At 35.4% G+C, this 20,801-nt stretch overlaps 1 protein-coding gene across 1 annotated transcript; it reads right to left on the reverse strand.

Annotated features, from left to right (window-relative positions):
- Positions 1–334: 334 nt before the first annotated feature.
- Positions 335–11,338, reverse strand: CISD2 (CDGSH iron sulfur domain 2). Its single transcript, XM_072939678.1, has 3 exons — positions 11,003–11,338; positions 2,695–2,909; positions 335–1,344 (listed from the first exon to the last, which is right to left on the reverse strand). Exons 1-3 carry the CDS (start codon positions 11,103–11,105, stop codon positions 1,255–1,257), a joined length of 408 nt encoding a protein of 135 aa, XP_072795779.1. The 5' UTR covers positions 11,106–11,338; the 3' UTR covers positions 335–1,254.
- Between the last annotated feature and the right edge of the window lie 9,463 nt (positions 11,339–20,801).

The following is a 20,801-nucleotide window of genomic DNA, read 5'->3' on the forward strand; positions in this document are numbered from 1 at the left end:
CATATACCTTGTAAAACTTCTCAAAACCACACCTACATTTCTAACCCTAAAATTAAAATTCCTACTATTGTTCAAGAGAAAATCAAGATCACATAATTGAAGCTAATGACATTACATGTAATAAACTAAAAACCCAGGTACCATGCTTAGTGTGGTGTCTGGTACTTAGCTTTGATGATTATTAGAAGAAGAATTAAATATGTCTGTCTCCCGAACCTCCGGAAGGCAGAGGGAACTGACTGCAATGTACCTTTAATAGACTGAATGACAGCTATTACTATAAGAATTGTAATATAAGATGAAAACTAAACAGACTCTTGGGCTAAAAATTACAAAAGTTCTAAAGATTCTCCAGTAATTTTATTTTTCAAACCTTTTGTAATAAAGATGATTAAAACGTTCATATTGAAACAGCTTTGAACACTGAACTATTATCATTTTAATGTAAATTCGGATATACTTTATTCCTAATTGACCTTCAAACTGTAGCAGCTCATGAGTTTGTTTAGCCATAAGTGTTCTTGCCACCCCGCCCCACATTGTCACTGAGTCAGATGGCTCAAGATACATATACACAACACACATAAACAGACACAAATAAACCTTTTATGAAGTAAACAAATCTTTTATAAAGTAAATAATTGTTCCTTGTTGGAACTTTTTATACCCAGTTCCCCATCTTTTCTGAAATTTGGATATTCATATTTATAGGCAACAATATTTATAAAGTAAAGAGTTTCTCTTTGAAAACTCAAGCAATTCTTGACAGCAAGATTTTTCTTATTGATCTAAAAAGAATGGAATATGGAATTCCCAAAAGGGGAAAAAAAAATCACTTCAAATGACCAAAACAGAAGAGCACTAAAAAATAATATATTTAATAGTGTAGGGAGAAAATACTAAAATATAGAGTCTGTTGAAAATATTGATGTTCAAAGAAACAGCTTTGGACTCATTGCAAAAACTTAGATTTTTCTCAGTTAATGAAAATCAAAAGTGTTAGTTTTATTATAGGAAGATATATTCTTTGAAGTTAGAATGAAAGAGTTGTTCAATTTGCTTTCTATATAAATGAATATACAAAGTATCAAATACAGAGTAGTGTAGCAAGAAAATAAATTGGCAGAAATAATTATTCAACCAGTAGCAATAATAAAAACCACCATTTGAAAGATCTTCTACACACAAAGAATGAAAAAATATTGTCGTAAGATTTTACAGCACACAACTCAATTCCACCCTACTTCACTACTATTATACTTCTTTCTTCTTCAGTATTAGTGGGCCCACATTATCTCCTGTCAATTCATTGTGTTTATTGTGTGAACCATCACAGGCAGGAAACTAGAAAGGAAAAAAAAATTACAACTGTTATTTTTAAAATGATTCAATAAGTAGAAATATTTGTGTAATGCTCTTACAAAGAAATTCCATTAACTTTAAGGGGAAAAAACACATCAGATAGCTTTCCTGAGTAACAGATGTACTCCACATCTAACCTAACTACATTCCAATACTACAGCAAATCTAACAAGTTTAGTTAATTTGTCACTTGGTAGATTTTTAATAAAAAGCTCTGGATGATTCCATCTAAGTCAATATAATAGTCTTCAAATGGAGTCAAAATAAGCTGTTACTCTCTATAGAGCTGTAAATTTGAGCTCATCGCTTCACTTGTTTTAAATTTAAAAAGAATGTAATTTAAATTCAAAATAAATTATTTCATAATGTTTTCTTACTATAAAACTCATGCATACTCTAACATTTCTTTAAAAATTTAAATATATTTTTAAAAACTTAATCATAGGTAACAATAATATTAACATTTTGGTATATCTTTCCTTCTGTACTTACTTTGTGTATTCTTTTTTTAAGCAAAATTGGGATCAAACTGTAATATGCTTCTTATTTATATTACATCATGCTCCCATGTTATTATATATTCTTTAAAAAACATGATTTTTCATAGCTTCCTTATATCCCATCATTTGTATTATACCACACTTTAATCATTCCCCTATTATCAGATATCTAGATTGTTTCTAAAATCTTATTACAAAGGATGCTGTGATGAACATAATTGTACTTAAAACCTCAAACAGGCAATGCTCAAAGTAGAAGAAAACAGATCTCATCAATGACTTATAATACCCATCACTCCAAATTCTTCTTTTTAACTTCCACAATAAAAATCATCCATAATTATACCGGTCATTCACTAGCTCATACTACATATAAGGCGCTGTGCACATATCATCTCACTAAATCCTCAGAAACATGGTATTGATTTATTATCAGATCTTAAAAAACCCCTGATGATCAGAGATTAAAGACTAAGTCATATACTGTTAAGTGGCTGACATCAGATTTGAACAGTTTATTCTAACTCCAAAGCTTAAGCTCTTTTCCACTAAGCCTTATGTTCTCTCAAAACATAAGTGTTTTAAACTACATGTTACTCTAGCTAACTGCTGAACACAGTGAAAATAGATTTCTATCCTTCCATGCTGCTGTAACTTTCCTAATGTAGGAAGTTCATTGATTATAAGAGGTGAACTTTAAGAATATAGACTTTTCAGTGATGAATTCTATGGAAAAATCTCTCATCTCACGGAATCATAAAACTGAGGATTTAAGAAGCAAGACAAGCCTAACTGCACAAAATTTCAGCATATGTGTAAATAGACACCTTACCGTCTTCGAACGCCAACACCTACAATAAGCTGCTTTAGTAAGACACAAATCTTCAATGTTTATTTCATTCACCACTTTGGGATTTTCCTTTTGTATTTTAAGATTAATCAAGCTATCCTTCTGTTGCTTTTTCTTCGGGAGGAACGGACGAACTGCAAGGTAGCCAAGTAGTGCAAGCACACCAAGGAAAGGCAATAACCGAAGCCATTCTGAAACTAAACATGCACAGATTTGTTAGAATCAGTGTGCTCCTGTAACAGAACTCAAATAGCATGTCTCATCCTTGAGCTTATTCTTTATTTATTCTTTATTTCTCATCTTAAGGTCTTAACTATTTATCTGTAGAACTGTGAATAATTAACGATCAAGACACCTATACCCAGGACCACCTTGTTTTATTTGTGGGCTAACTTGAGACTTTTGAAACTAAAAAACATAATTTTCAGAAATAGGTCTTCTATCAAATATGTTAATTATCCTCACTAAATATATTTGTGTTTATCTTTAATTCAGGAATTACGCTCACCATAATTATAAACAAAATTCAATGTGTGATATATTTTATAGGTTTAAAAAACATTTCCACCATGTCTAAAATCACACAATCGAATATCCATGGTTTACCACTGGTTTATAATTTATGACAGAACATGTCTTCAATGCTTTAATTTACATTTTGGTAAGGTATAGTTTTTTTTTTAAGGCACAGTAATTTCTGAAGAAACACCTACATGTTGTGTAAAACTACTATTTTAAAGAGCTAACTGAAATTTTCACATACGTTCTATTCGATACATGTTTTATTCCATAAGAGTTCATTAAAGCTTTCTGTAGTACTCAACACTGTCTTAGAGGGATAGGGAATGTAAGTAATATAAATGAAACACCAGGAAGCCAAGATAAGTATTTCAGTATGCACTTACCAAATGCTAGTTAGTGCCCGGCCTCTGCTAGGCTCCGGAGGGAATCCTTTCAGTCCTTAAAGAGTTACCATTTGATGTCCTTCAGTAAGTGCTAACTTGGTAACTTGCTAATAAGCACTATATAGAAATAGCTTAGTGGAGAAAGAGAAAACTTGAAGGTCATGTGCTAAGGCATGCTAATAAATGTTAATGACAAATGAACAGACCAAGCTAAGAATGTCACTGTATTACCTCATTTAATACTGTGTTGGCTTAAACAACTGCATTTGTTAGGCAGCATTAATATTCCCACTTTTCATGTGGGTAAACTGGAGCTTAAGCAGGTTTAGTCCAGGACAGTTAAGTCCAAAGTCTGTTTTTAATCACCATCAATCAAATTCAACAGATCTAAAATTTTATCTGTTCTTCTGTTGGTAAAACTACTCTCTAGAGATAACTGTTCTTCCTAGTTAACTATTGAAAGAAAGACTAGCTTAACACTAACTCTTCCAAAATGAAACTTTTCACTACAACACCACGCCAAAGGTTTGTTATGAGTTCTAGACAAAACAACCTATTTACGTATGTATAGCTCTTATAAGAGTGCCTGGCACAGAGACGATATATGATAAATGGTAGCTTTGATTAAGAAATTACAAAGATTGGTAGCAACTTCTCTGAAAAAAAATATTTTGCCAATTCAACCTGACAATGCTATATGGCAGAAATCTTTGGGGACAATCTTTTAGTCACCAAATGAAACTCTGTAAGGATAAGATGTCAGTCAGGCTGGCTGTTCTATTCTCATAAACGAAGTGGAGACACTCCACATAAATCCTTTGAATGAATTAAAGTTCTGGAAATGACAAAACTTTTTCTTGGTGGGGAGGGGTCTCTCTAGAGTTCTGTGCTGTCCAATATAGTAGCCACTAGCCACAGTTTTGATTTTATTTTAATCAGGTATGGTAAGATGACAGACATGGAGACAACTGCCTTGAAAGGAAAGTTTACTTACAATTCCCAAGAGGAGGGCACACACCATGACACACAGGACCACAACGGAAGTACAAGGATTTGTCAGAAGGAAGGTGAGAGGAAAGGGCACAAGCATTTATTGTGGTTTCTATGGAAAAGGCAAGGTAGGGCAGAGTAAACTGTTTAGGATTGACTAGGTTGAATAATTTCAGTGGGCTCTGGGCTGTAGGGCTGGTACCTAGTTGTCTCAGATCTGGCCCTGGGGTGACTTAGGGCAGGGGAAAAACTGGCATGGTAAGAGAGTTAGGGAGAGGAGGTAATTGGAGTGTAGGCTTTGGATTGGTTGCTTGCATATGAAAGGTATGCTCACAGGAAAGTAGTTTATTATCTCTACGAATTAGGTAGTCCTGGGAGGGGGCAGGTTCTCCCTGGCCAGCAAAGACCCCAAGATGTCCAAACATCATAAAATATAGAAAATAAAAAACCTGATTAATGCATATGTGTGGCTATTTAAATAAACTAAAATTAAGTAAAATTCAAAATTCAGTTTCTAAGACACAGTCATATTTCAGCAGCTCAAGAGCCAGGTGTGGCTAGTGGTTACCATTATTTGACAGCACAGAAAACATTTCTTCATCACAGAAAGGTTTCTGGATGGTGCTGCCATAGACCACTGTTTCTGTAAAGACCAATGTTTCTATAAAGTATGACACAGCAAGGCTACTTTGACAGCTTCAATTCCCACAAACATCCCATTCCTCGTGTACCTAAAGCTGGCCAAAGCTACTTATTACTTAGTGGCAGGTTTCCTGTGTTCTTTGCATAAGGAATTCCTTCCGTCTGCCATGCCTTTCTACCTGTGGTCTATCAGACCCATTTATGTGGACCCTTTAAAAGTAGGTTCAAACACTGCCTCCTCCATAAGTCTGCCTTGATTTCACAAAGCAAAATTAATCACTCCCTCCTTTACTTCCAAGCCCCTTTCCCTCAGTTTCTTTTATTATACCACTGTTACCTGTTTATGAAGCTGACTCTTCCATAAGCCTGCATGTTATGAAAAGGAGCTGTGTACTACTCTTCTGGCACAAAGCAGATACCTCATAAATGTTTAATGAGTAACATAATGAATGAATGAATGTAGAGCATAAATGTCAGTCCCCTTCTCACTCACCATATTGTACTGTAATTATTTATTTACACGTATCTCTAGATCAGGCAATCAATATCTCAGACTGTTACTGGCCCCAGCCAGCATCCAGTATAATATCTCAAAACACTAGTTATTCAATAAATGTTTGTTGAATGTAGAATAACATTAAGTATTTCTTGGTATATTACAAAATTTACAAACTTAAAAAGTAAGAAGAGGTTAAGTGACTCAAAGTCAAAAAGTAAATGAATAAGAATGTAAAGATGAAAACCTTAACTTAGATTCTTAAGTTTAGCATTTCCTATCTTAACTCACAAATTTCAAGAAATAAATAGTGTTAACATGGTTTTAAAAATCTACTTCAGAAAATGTTCTTCTAACACTTAATTCCTTGGCAAAATACTACTCTGTAGTCATACAGTGATGAAAGTACTATTATTTCTTACAACAAAGTAATAATTTATGCAAGTCTTATTCAGTAAAGCCGATTTTTAAAAGATGACAAACTTCAATTTAACTACAGAAAAGATTTATAAAGGAAAATAATACAGCCTATAAAGCTCAATTAGATCATTTTATGTATATTTATTAGGGCTGATTTTTGGTAGAGAAATAAGAAATACAGAAAAACCAAACAAGAAATTTAAAGAAGAACTTTAAGATTGGCTATTTTCTATGAACCTGTCTGATATATGTTGAGCTACTGCAGATATATTAGCTACTGTGAAGGGAAATCTATTACCTACTAATTATTAGGTATAATGTGGATTTTGTGCAGTATATTTTAAAATTCTTTTAGGATTATCAGAAATTGCATTTATTTTACAAAATTTAGAAAAGTATAAAAAATAAAATAACTTTTAATCAGTCAAGGGTTGGGAACATTCTGTTGTATTTCGTTTCCTATTCAAAAGGTTGCATATAATGATACCATAAAAATAATACTGGCAACTTGGTTGCTGTTACTTTCATAACATTTTCTTACGTGTCATTTATGGGTAAAATATATAAATGAATTTATTTCTAAACTTTAGAAGGATGAAAGTAAAATATTTTCAATGAATGGCTTTACTATTACCACTTAAAACCTAATACAGACTATTCAGGACTAAACGGCCAATAAAATGAAATTAACAATCAATTTAAAAATCTTTTTTCCACTCAGTACCATAAACAGAACTGTGTCCCAGTATCTAGAACATTGCTTGGCCCATAGTAAGTGCTCAGTAAATCCTTGATGACTTGAGGAATTCTAAATTGCAAAGTAGTTACATGGATGGAGATGTTTCAATGACACCAAAGTTGTTCTCCATAAAGGCTAGTATAATCTTTAATTACACTGACTTTTAAAAATAGTTGGCCTAGCTAGCAAGAGGGGAGAAAAAACTTCCACAGTTTATAGTAACTATGTAAATATTTTCCCAAATTCTCAAAAATAAAAGTTTTCTAAAATAAAATTCTTCAATCTTTCAGAAATAACCTTTATTATTTACATGTTAATAAATGCAACTCTAGTTTGAACTTGATCTTAGGTATTTAGCTGAGTTGTGACAAATATACTCCTGGGAGCCTTCACTGAAAATGTATAAAAATATGTAAAATATCTCCATCACCTCAGAAAATATTCTGCCCTCTTCTACCCTATCTCCCCACCACTGATTCTTATAATCAGAGATTCTTTCACTCAGTATAACATTTTTGAGATTCATCCGGTGGATCAGTAATACATTCCTTTTTATTACTAACCAGTATTCCACTCTATGAATATACCATACTTTGTTTATCCACTCTCCTATTGGTAGGTACCTGGGTTGTTTCCAGTTTGGGATTATTATAAATAAGGCTGTTAAATAACATGCTTGTATAAGTCTTTTTGTGGATAGTTTTCAGCTCTGTTCAACTTCTAAACACTTTGTTCAAAATTGGCCCTTTCTGGAGCTAATGCCCTTGAAGATGTTAGCTCTGACATGTCTGTGTTACTCTGGGAAAAATATTATTATAGTCTTAGGATTCACTGCCTTGTCTTAGGAGTAAAACCATTATGTTTCAAAGAAGCTAACTAGTTCAAGTGGGGAAGAACTACTATATTCAAAGTTTCAGAGCTAGCTTTTAAATCTAGAAGTAAACTGTTTTCTGACTTTTGAATGGGGAGTTTTTTTTGGTTGTTCCCATATTTAAAAAGTTTATATGACAGGGAAAGCCTTTTTAAAGGTCAAAGTATTTGAATACACTATACTTTCAAAAGGTAGAATAACACTAATTTACCTTAAAAGCCTCACTCTTAAAAATGTGACCTAAACAAAGATAGATATGTTGTTTTGATAGGTAATGGCTGTCTATAAATACTGTATGGTAATTAAGGATCTCCAGGTGTTTACTAAGAATGCAGAGTCATCATGAGAGAGTCAGTTGTTTAAAAAAAAAAAACTACTGGATCTAAAAAGGGAAGGAAAAACAGTCAAGAACAAGGTAAACTGTAACTTTTTTTGCTCAAATTGTCATAAATAGAAAATGAAAATATTTTTGTCTAGCAGACATTTTAAACAATTATGTTGAAAAGTTATCTTTCAGGTTTTTATTTCAACAAAATTCTAAGCTGGATTCTAAAAGTAGCTCATTCAAGAGAGCCAAATGTCATTAGCTATTACAACCTAACCAGACAGGGAGACTCAGAGTGGAAATTGGTCACTGAAGCTTTTCTTCCATAATGCTCCAAAATAGATCTGCAACTGTTATACTGTCACTGACCAGTACAAAACAGACTCTTTTTTCATAAAGTAGTTATTACAAACATGTTAATGTTTCCTAAACAAATAGGCAATACAATGAGAACTGTACACAGGCTGCAATGGGACTTAAGTTAAATATGTACTATTAAGGTATTTATCAAAGTTGTCATTATTTCTAAGAAGCAATCTTCACATTAAATATTTAACAGCTTTAAAGAGGAAGCTACTCTATATTATTGATTCAAGAGGGAAAAAGTTTAGATTGAGTTTCCTTAATGCCTTTAATAGGAGTTAAATATTTGTTGACAGTAGGAATCTTTGGGGGGGGGAGTTTGAAAATCTAGCTACTAAATCAAATATACTTTTTTTTTTAAAATATATTTTTATTGATTAAATACACTTTCCAATCTGTTTCAACTACACTCTATTTACAGAATATTGAAACTAATATAAAACCAGCCACAATCAGAATCAACAGACAATTCAGAATTCAGGTTAAATCGGACTATGGTGGGAGTAAAGAGATTTTTTGTTTTCCTTCTTGAGAGTTAAAAACTCAGCAGTTAATTTACACAAGTTAGTAAGGTAAATTGGCAACTGGGAACAAATGTACAAAATGATCATATTCTTTGTACCTGGTATTACTATTGAGTGAATATATTCAAGGGTATAATTCAAAGGAGAAAAAAATTACAATTGGTACAGGGCTACTTATCACTGATCGCTATGAATAAAAAAGATACATAAAAACATTCCAAATTTCCAGCTGCAGGGGAATGGTTAGACCTACTCTGATGTTAATTTAAAATAAGATTATATACATAGTTGTTAGAACAAGATGAGGAATACATTAAAATACGTAAAGTGCTTCAGTAAGAGAACTAAGGGGGAAGAAGTCAATTTTACATAATTGCCACAATCAGAATAAACTTGTATAATCAAAAAACTATGACGTTTATAAACACTTGACTTGAAAGTTTTCTCATTTTGTTACAATTATGTTGCTTTTTTTTTTTTTTTGGCAGGGGAGGTAGTTAGGTTTATTTTATTTTATTTTACAGAGGTACTGGGGATTGAACCCAGGACCTTGTGTATGCTAAGCATGCACTCTACCACTTGAGCTATGTCCTCCCAGCTTGCTGCTTATGTTTAGATGTTTCTTTTTAATGTTTAGTCAGTTACAACCCTTTCTATTCAAAATCACGCTTTCTACCAAACCTCTTAACATCTAAAATGTTAAAATCTCACCATCCATTTGTCAATAGAGCAAATGTCTCTGACCATAATTCAAAAAATCTCTAGATTTAGAAGTTTCTAGTTCATCGCATCTAAATCTATTCACCACCACACTGCCTTTTTTTTTTTTTTTAAATCTCTGAGAGGGCATCTCTCTCAAAGGACCCCATCTGTTTGGGTCAAGTATTCTCTAATTAAAAAAATAATAATAATTCCTTGTATGAGAGCTGAAATCCACGTTCAGACAACCTGCACTCATTTGGTCCTAGTTCTGACTTTCAGTATACAGAGAATAAATCTTATGTTTCTTCCACCAGCCAGCCTTCCAAATACAGTATTTTAAAGTCAGCTACCATAGATCTCCAGACTACTATAGGCTAAGCAACCCTGTTACCTCAAAATTATCTGAATTCCTGTTTACATTCCCTGATAGTCAGGACATATGAGTTCAGTGTTTGCTTTATCAGTATGTTTGGGTTTTTTTCCCTCCTCATCCTAATCAGTCCCTGGTCTGGTTTACAAATATCCCACTCACACTTAATGCTCAGAACCCAACAAAATCTTCCAAGTGTTGACTGCATTCTGTTAATTTTCATCCTTAAAATGTGAAATCCAGAGTTGTGGATTCTATTTTCTAAAGGAGGTAACATATGTATAAAATGTTACATATATTCATTAAATTTCATCGTCTAATTCTTGGTCCATGTTACTAACCAAGGTATCTTTCCTACAACTCGAGCGACCTAAACTGCCTCCAGGCCCGTAGTAACGGAAGTGACCTCAAATGCCCCCATTATCATGGGAGTCAACTCTTCCCTATGCGAATGGAGTTTATTTTCTAATTTTGTTACCAAAAAAAAAAAAACCTGCCAAACACATATTACGTGTATATGTGTTTCTCTCCCACACGCTCACACCCGCACGAAAGCTGGGGCAGCCTGATACACAGCGCCTTAGATAACGATGACTTACCCTGCTCTAAAGTAAACACGCTGCAGGGAGCGATGGAGATGAAAAAGATGGGCCGGTTCCCAACTCAACCTTATCTGCAAACACCGGGTCTCCCACCAGGAAGGACAGCGGAGACAGCCACGAGGACCAGCGCCCGGGGCCGCCAAGCACGAGAGCCGGCCTCTCCCGGGATCCCCAGCGGCGGAGCCAGCGCGCCCACCGCCCTCGCAGCGCAGGCTCACCGGGTCACGCGCCAGCCGCCCAGCTCCGCCCCGCCCCTCGGCCCCAGGACTTTTAGGGGCCCGCCCCCACCCTCCGCCTTGGGAAACTTGCAAGGATGGGGACTGGCTGGAGGCTAGGATTACCTGTGAGCCGGGCGAACCCGGTAATGCTCTCGGGGACTGGGAGCCGCTTAAGATAGGCGGGCAGCTGCACCTTCACGATGCGGGCCACGCTCTCCAGCACCATGCTGGCCAGCGGCGTCCGCTGCTCTCGGGACCCCCGCTGCTCTCGGGACCCCCGCCGCTCTCCAGCCGAGCTGCCGCGCCTGCGCCGAGAGCGGAAGCAGCCGCCGGGCGGGGGCGGGGCTGCGGACCAGGAGGAGCGGTGACCTTCCCGGCGCTGATTGGCAGCGGGCGAGTGACGTGCGCGCTGGCGGCTGGCGAGGGGGCGCGGTGGGCCCCGGAGCGGAGGGACGGCGAGGCCCGCCTTGGCATCTGGAGTTGGGAGAGGGCCCTCGCGGTGGGTCTTTGACGTCGGTAGACTTTGGCGCCCGCAGAAAGGACATTGTGTCTGATGAAATAAAGCAGGCAGAGTGCTTTGTAACCGGAAAGTGCCTTAGAAAAGTGAGTTTCTCCTGGCGTCTCTTCTAACTTCAGCCCCTCTCGTCTCGGCCTCTTCTTCCCAGCCAGGACCCTAGGATTGCGTATTCCCTGCAGAACACCCTTCCCCTCTATCCTAGCGGTGCATAATTTCGCTCTCGCCACTACTAGCCTAGTTTTTAAAAAAATAAGTGAAAATACTCTACCTAAACTAGGAACCGCTTACAGCCGTACTTCTTGGCCATTTAGTGCGTCCGAGGCCCTGAAGTAGTTGCCACTCGGAGACCCGTGAGAGTCCCGCCTTAGATAATTTAAGTTCCTTCTGCAGATCAGTCTTTTTTCGGTTAACTAAAACTGGGAAAGTGGTGAAGGCTTAGGATTTCCTTTATTTTATGTTGCATGGCTTCTGCTACAATCTAAAGTATCCGAGAAGATCATTAATTTTTATTAACACCTTTAAAAAAATGAATTAAAGGGGGAAAAGAGACAGTTTCAGCCCCTTGAAGCCCCTTCTTTGACAAAAGTTTGTTTCATGTTTTTGCTGAAGTAAACTATCCCAAGTAACGCACTTGCTGAGTTGTGCATTGTTGAGTATGTGTATCTCAGTACACTGCCTCATTGCAGTTCTGAACCCCGTCTGACAACACGTAACAAGAAACTGCGCAAGGTCCAAAATTTCATTTTGTATAACTTAATGTAGCAGCCAGTTGTACTATATGGGTTTTATTTTTCCCTTGGTATTTTCCTCCTAAAGTGAGAAAGGGAAGGTTTTTTTAAAGCAACTTTTCACTCTCTGGACTAAACAGTTTAATATTTGTGATCGTGCTTCACTGAAAAAATAACCATCAGTAAGAGAGTTAATTGAAATATAGATAAACCGATTTTCTGTCACTTTACCCTGATCAAAATCATCAAAGTAAAGTGACAATGGAAATCTCTATGAAGATGTTTAGATGCAGCTTTATGTTCATGAGCTAAGGCAATGTAGAACATGATACACAGAGATGATTTAAAGATTCACGTTTACATTATGATTTCCTTTTAATTTCCTCTTGGGAGCTTAATTTTGGTTTGATGGAAGAAGGACCCTGGAGCTTGTTTATCCTGAAAATGATTATCTCAAGCAGCCTTGTCCTTGACACTGTTCTGTTGGAGTGATGGTTGAGGCAGGGGTCGGTTGATAGTGGGGCCATTAGGGGAAGAGAAGCTTGGAGAAGGCCATTAAATATTTGTGTCTTAATTGGAGACTGTGCTGTCTTGACAAGGGTAAAACAAGCTGTGTTGAGTGAGATTCTTAAGTCCTCTTAAGAAGTTTTTCTTTAAAGAAATTAAAATATATATACCTCATTAGAGATACAATCAAATGCTCAAGTGCCAAATATATAATTTGATGTGACAAACACCCATATCCACATATGCAGAATATACCAAAAGCCTCATAGAGCTTCGTGTCCCTGCTAATCACATCCCCTTACCACCAATAGCACTATTCTGTCTTGCTTTGCGTGTTCTTGAACATCATAGAAAAGGAATTACACAGTATGTGGGTTTTTTTGTGACTGGCTTCCTCTGAGCAGTTTATGTGGATAGTTGGTTTACTGTTTCCAAGTAGAAGAAATGTAGTGAGTGGAAGTCTATATGGATGAAACATTTTTCTTTTTTGGGGGGGGGGTCTTAAAATCTAAAGATGTGTCTGCAAATATTAGCTATTTCTGATGCATTACATGAATATGCTAATGTATAAAAGGAGATAGTTCCTAACCTACCAATTGAAAAAAATATTTATTGTGCATTACAGGGAATATTTTCTTTAATTTCCTTTACTTTAAGATTTAACTCCTATATTTTTTAATTTGCATTTCATTTCCACAACCCTCCCTTCTTGGCAGTATTTGAAACAGAGGGGCTGAAGGTAATTTTGTTCCAAATAGAAAGGACAGGCTTATCTGACCACCTTCTGACACAGTGTCCAATAAAATCTGGTTTTGTTAGTGTTTATTTTCTGTATTTAGACCCCATCTTTAAAAAGTATAAAGTTATGATAAAAAAAAGTCCAGACAAAATAATCAATATGTGAATAAGGTTAAAGAAGTTTTTATTTATTGTTAAGAACTTGAGTGAGGATCAGTAATCCTTTGCATGCTTTATGTCCTAGCCCAAATCTCTAATTTCTTTACATGCTTTCCCTCTGTAAGCTCGTCTAGTCCTGTGAATTCAGATATGATCAGTTAAGTTCATGTAGCCCGAAGAACCTCTGTTGCCAGCCCAGATGTCTCTAGTATTAATCTCAAATGCCTCCTGGACATCTCTAGGCATCTTTGCTCATTTTTCTATTGCTTTACTCATCTTTTTCATTGATTTATTTTCTGGATAATAATACATTGTTGGTTATATTGGTTACCTCTTGTCTTCCAGTCTGTGTCTTTTCTTTAACCTTTGTTTATGGTATCTTTTCTAATACTGATATTTAGTTTGAATGTAGTCAGATTTATTCATTTTTCCCTAGTTTTCTGTTTTGGGGGTCTGGTTTAAAAACTCTTTTCCTAAAAAAAGAAAGAAATCCTTCCCTGCTTCAAAATCAAAAAGATATCCATCTATCTTTTTGCTAAAAGTTTTAAACTTTTATTCTTCATATTTTATTCTTCTTTAATCAGCGTACTATTTTTGTGCATGACATAGAGATCTTTTATTTATTTTATATATGAACAACTAATTGTTATAGCAGCATTTACTGACTAGTTTAACTTTTTTTCTTTTATGTTTGTAATGTCATTTTTGTTTGTTTGTTTGGTTTTTTGTTTGTTTGTAATGTCATTGATCTCAGATCAGGTTTTCACATAACCATGGGTTGTTTATTCTTTTCCATTGTTCAGTTTTCTTCAAAATTTTCTTAGGAATGCCAGGCCCTTTCCTACTCTATATGAATTTTGGAGTCATCTTGTTAAGTTCTATGAAAAAGTTAAGAGAGTGTTACTGAAAAATCGTTTAGGGCCTCAGTTTCTTCTCTGTAATATGCTGATAGTAATGATTGTTATGACTAGATATAATTAATTTTTTAGTGTGTTTAATGAATGGTTATTATCATCACTATCATCTTTATCATCATCAATGAATGAGCACTGCCCTTGGCTTTGAGATCTTAAATTCCAAAATCCTACCCTCTGACCACAGCTTCATGTATTTGTTTATACATTGTCCCCTCCCTTACTCCCACCAACCTTATTCTTTCACTTCTTTAAAATATTTAGTGTTGAAACCATCTCTATTTTTCTAGTCTGTCAGTCCATTCCTAGATTTATTTTTTTTACCCATTCCTCACAAAAGTTCCTCCAAATATTTACCGTTCTATATTATTTACTTAAGTCTTCTAATTGATACTATCAGGCTTATTTTGAACTCAGATGACCTTGATTTTTAGTTACCAGAGAATCTTTCCTCACCATCATCTCTAAATGTGACTGTAATTACTCCCGTACTCAGCACTTGCCCTGTCCCTCAAGTCTGACTGTTCCCTGTGTTCTAAAACGGATCCTCCAAGATCTTTCTCCATCAGTTCTCTTTTCTCAAAGTTTCATTTTCTTGCTCTCTACTGGCTCTATAAACTGGTGATTTCCAGGCTTTCATATTTCAGTGGCCAATAAATTTGGGGGTGGGGAGGCAACCAGATTTATTTATTTAAGTGGAGGTAATGGGAATTGAACCCAGGACCTTGTGTATGCTAAGCATGTGCTCTACCACTGAGATATACCCTCCACCCTTCACCAACTGGTAGATTTTTTAATTGAGAAAAGCAACAGAGGTTTGCCAACTTTTTATTTTGTCAAGAAAAGATATTTAAAAGCAACACAATAAACAACAAAAAATGACTACCATCTACTGCTGGCAGGTAGTATAGCATAATAGTTAAGACCACAAGACTCTGGAGCTGGACTGGACTAGAATTCTGGCTCTGCCAGGGTAAATTATATAACCTATAAGAATGTAGGTAATACCTACCTCTTAAGGTTGTATTGTATATACGAATTTAGTGAATTAATGTATATAAAGCAATTGAAAGAGTACTTGGCACATATACACACACAGTAGTGTTAGCTTTTATCTTTGTCATAATTATTTTTACATCACTATCAGCGTATCTTTTTTTATTACAGCTGAACCTTGTTTTGTTTTTCACAATGGTTGCTCTAGGGCTACACAGTCTGTTTGATAGTGCAATGTGTCCATACTAATCACATGTGGCTCTTGGGGACCTGATTAAGATTGCTGTAAGTATAAGATGTTTAAGGGGACCCCATGCTAATTTCTCAAGCTCTTTCTCTATGTTTCTCCTGTCTCCCCTTTCTCTACAAAGATAAGTAGAGAGACAAAGAGTAGATTGTACAAGTTTATAGAGAGAAAAAACAGGTTTCATATGACGCACACAGAGGTTAAATGAGTTGGACTTCTCAACAGCAGCTCTGGAAGTGAAAGGATATTGGAGCAATGCTTCAAAATTCTTAAGGAAAATTACTTCTAACTTAGAATTGTGTACAAGCCAAGCTGTCAATCAAACATAAGGCTAGAATAAAGTTATTTTCAAACCTAAAAGGTCTCAAATTTACAGTTCATCCTTTCTCAAGAAGCTAATAGAGGACGTGTCCCCCTAATGAGGATTAGACCAAGAAGTAGGACATGTGATCAAGGAAATCAGAAACCTAAAGTAAGAGAGCGGTAAAAGAATTGCAGACAGACTGGATCAGTAAGATGAAATTAATGGAATGCCTAATACGTTTGAACAAAGTGAGAGGAGACTTACCCTCCTGGGTTCAAATTAATGATTTAAGTTTGGGGTTAAATTAATGATTATAACATGAGAAATGAAGCAAATTTTTAAGAGGATTTTTATTACATCTGTCAGTTTATTTATTCAAACATTTTTAAGGGATAAACAAAACTTTTTTTAAAGAGTATTTTTATTTTGGTTTTGGCATTCTTATGTTATACTTCCCCTTTGTTTATGAGGAACCATGTTTTAACTGCCTTGCCTTACCCACAATGTTAATAGGAAATGCAGCAAACTGGAAATAAAAGCAAAACTAGAGAAAAAAATTGGTATCTGTAAATTAATAACAAATGGTGAAACTATTTAAAAATAATCTTCGATAATACTTTGTGGTGCTAAAAACAAGCAGTATATAGAACTGCCTAGTAGAAAATTCCTAGAGACTTTCTAAGGTGTAATTTTCTTAGGTATTAGCAAATCTGTTCAAACTAATTTACTTTGATACCTTAGTACTAATCATCTTATGCCTAGACCATAGCAGCAATCTGCCTGATATTTGACTTCTAGCCTCCAACTCTAAAATATCCTATACAAGGCTTTAAAAACAGTTGTTCTAAATGAAGGGTTTTTTTTGTTTTTGTTTTTGTTTTTTGACAGACTTTATTTTTTAGAGCAGTTCTAGGTTTACAGAAGAATTGGGCAGGAAATACAGAGTTCCCATATGTTACTGTATACACACATATATACACTCAGTTTCTCCTATTATTAACATCTTGCATTAGGGTGGCACACTTGTTACAGTTGATAAACCAACATTGATTCATTACTATTAACTGAAGTCCATAGTTTACATTAGGGTTTACTCCTTCTGTTGTACAGTTCTGTAGGTTTTGACAAACGCATAATGTCGTGTGTCCAGTGTTATAGTGTCATACGGAATAGTTTCACGGCCCTAAAAATGCCCTGTGTTCTACCTGTTCACCGCTACTCTCCTCCCACCCCCACCCCAAACCCCTGGCAAAAAGTGATCTTTGTATTCTCTCTATAATTTGGCCTTTTAAATGAATTTTCTACTGTCCTTTAAAACCTCTGTCTCTGGAATAGATCCATATATGTGAAAAAAAAGCAAGTTGTGGAAAATATGTATAGTATCCTATTACAAATTTTTAAAACTATACACATATACACATTTGATTGTGCATAGGAAATTTCTGGAAGGGGACACAGAAAAATGACTAATTCTGTGGAAAAGAGTATGGGGAAGAGTTAATGAGGTCTTTTACTTTCTGCTTTCATTTTATTTGAATTTCTTACCATGTACGATATTATTTTATAATTTAAAATACTTTAATTGTAAAGCTAAAATCTCTGGATGAAGATTTTTTTCCAGATATGAAAGCACTGGAACAACAAAGAAAGACTAGAAATTTTAGAATTATTTGGTTAGATATTTAGTTGTTTGTATGTTTTTGTCTCTGTTCCCCATGCCATTTCCCATGACTAGAAAAGTTCACAAAGATTTTTATCTGTCTTGTTCACTGATGAATCCTTAGTGCCTGACACTTGGTAGGTGCTCAGTAAAAATTTGTTTAATGAATAATTGAATTTTTAAAAATTATTAACTTGTCTTTTTTAATTAAATATCTGCTCCTATAATTCTGCTTCAGTTGGCATATGTTGTTTTACTTTGTTGTGTTATATAGTGATTATACTCCTCAGCTGTCTAGGTATTTTGGTCCACAAGCTCATTCTCTACCGCTCTTTCTGGTAATGGATGTGGAGGATGAGCAAAAGGTCAGACCCTAGTTTTATCCCTTCCCACAAGTTTAAGGAACAGAGAGCAGAGGACTCCAGGCACCACAGAAGAGTTTTAAGTGCTCTCTGTTGGCTCCTGTTCCACTGGACAACTCATCTAGCAAGAATTTGCCTTGAAACTCATAATCCAGCAGCAGAAGTCTGTTGTAATCCACTGAAATCCTGGAGGTTTGGGGAAGGAGTGGTGAAGTGAAGGTCCACTGCTGTAGAGTATCTGGTCAGCCCACACCATTTTTTTTAATCAGCAACTCACTTTAACAGACCCTTTATATTATCCTACACTGGGAAGCCTGATCTATTGCTGATGATTTCTGTAGTCATCAGTTGTCTGGCACTGATTGTCCCAAAGTAGGCCGTTTGGTGGGGGAGCAGCAGGAACAATACTAAACAACTTACTCTGACCCTAACAAGGGTTTCCTTACGGTTTTTGATTTTACTTCTCCAGCCCTTGCTCCCTGTTTCTGTACTTACCCAGGGTTAATTTGGAGAGTGGAAGCCAACAGCCTTGATCTCTATTTCCTCAGGAACCATACATAAGAAAACCACTTTAAAGACACAGATAGGTTAAAAGTAAAAGAATGGACAGATTTTATTATGCTAATACTAATCAAAAGAAAACTAAAGTTGCTATATTCAGACAAAACAGACTTCAGAACAAGGAAAATTATCAGGGATAGAAAGGGGCATTACATAACGACAAAGAGGTCAATTCACCGAAAAGATGTAACAACCTTTAATGTGTGTAGGTCTAACAACAGACCATTAAGGCAGCAAAGACAAAAATGGATAGAACTGCAAGGAGAAACAGGGAAATCCACTATTATAGCTGGAGACTTAATCAGCCCTCTTTCAGTAATTGATAGATCTAGCAGACAGAAAATCAGTGAGGATATAGTTAAACTCTAGTACTGTCAATCAACTGGATCTAATTGACATTTACAGAATACTTCACCCAAGAACAGCAGAGTACACATTCTGCTCAAAAAAGGTAGGCATTTGTCAGTATAAGAAATAAAACTTGTATGCAAAAACTTTAATGTAGTTAGATTAATAGATATACAATAAATTTTTTAAAGTATTTACAATGAGGTTTAACATCTACAATATTAAAAGAGCTCTTAGAAATTCATGTCAAGGGAACAAGCAATTCAACAGAAAAGTGAGTGGGCTGGGAATATGAATTCAGCAAAGTGTAAATCCAAATGTGAAGAGATGCTCAAAATCAGAAGAAATCAGGCAAATGCAAATTAAAATAATGAAATGCCAATTAGGCCTACCTAACAGATTGGCACACCATTTTTTTTATTCAACTAATGTTTAAGTGCCTATTGTGTGACAGACACTGAGCTGAGCACACATCTAATTTAGTACTCACCAAAGCATTGTGAAGCAGATCTTACCCCCATTTTACAACTGAAGAAAGGATCAAATAAGTAAACTGACTTGTCAAAAGTCACATAAAGGAAACTGGGGAATTCACTCCACTGGGACTATTTTTCTTTTTCTTTCCTCTTTGAGGAGTCATTCATTCAGATGGTATGCGTGGGTGTGCATCTAGATAGATAGGTATTTATGTTTTGAGTTAAAGTGTCCCCCACATATCTCCCATCCACCCATTTCCCATGCCAATGCCACCCATCTCACAACTACTCTTATTAGTTTCTCATATATATTCCCAGAGCTTTTCTATATAAACACAAGTTTATTTCATTCTCCTTTTTTTTAAAGCAAAGGTTATCATATGCACTATGTTCCACAACTCAACTTAGAGTTCTTTAAGTAGCTCTGTAATGAGAGTCCTTATCCTTTAACAGCTTCATAGTATTCCACTACAAAAATGCCAGAAATTATTTTACCAGCTCTTATGATGGACATTTGCATTGTTTTCAGTCTTTTGCTTTTAAAAACAATGTGGTAATGAATAATACTGTGTATAATTTTGTCTCACACGTACAAGATTTCTCAGAAAAGATTGCTAGGTCAAGAGGGATGTGTGTGTTGTGTGTGTGTGTGTGTGTGTATGTGTGTGATTTGGACAGATATTGCCAAATTTGCCTCTGTAAGTGTTATATAAACAAGTAAGAGTGCCCCCACAACATGTCATTAGAGTACGTTATCAAAACTTTTGGATTTGGGACTAAGTGAAAAATTTTAATCTTAGTATAGTTTTATTGTGCATTTCTCCTATTCTAAGTGTAGTGAAACATCTTTTCAGATTGGGCAAAATGTTAAATAACCAATAACACCTACTGCTGGTAGGGATCTAAGTAAAAGGGTATTAAACATTGCTGGTTTAAATGTGAACTTTTTCAACCTATTTGCAAAACAGTCTGGCAACCTGTGTTAAAATTTTTTAAACTACAGATATGATTTGTCTTAGCTATATCATTCTTGGGAATCTGTCTTACAGAAACAAAATACATAAGGATCTATCTGTAAGAGTATTCATTGCAGCATCATCCATAGTAGCAAAAAACAAGTAACAAAGTATTAGCTCATTAATAGGGAAATGGCTGAGTGGATTACAGTTTATGCGTCCTATCAAAAGGAATAAAATAAAACAATATGAGTTGAACTGTGATTTCCACTAGATACTATGCTAATGAGAAAAAACAAGATAAAGAAAAGTGTGTATAATTTGATCCCAGTCTATAAAACATCATCATCAACACACATAAATGTTTGCATATTTGTGTGTGCATGTTTACACTAAAAATATTTATATTTGTAAATATATATACACGTGTATTTGTATATAATTATATG

The sequence above is a fragment of the Vicugna pacos genome, chromosome 2, assembly GCF_048564905.1.
Source record: "Vicugna pacos chromosome 2, VicPac4, whole genome shotgun sequence".
NCBI classification, from domain to species: domain Eukaryota; kingdom Metazoa; phylum Chordata; class Mammalia; order Artiodactyla; family Camelidae; genus Vicugna; species Vicugna pacos.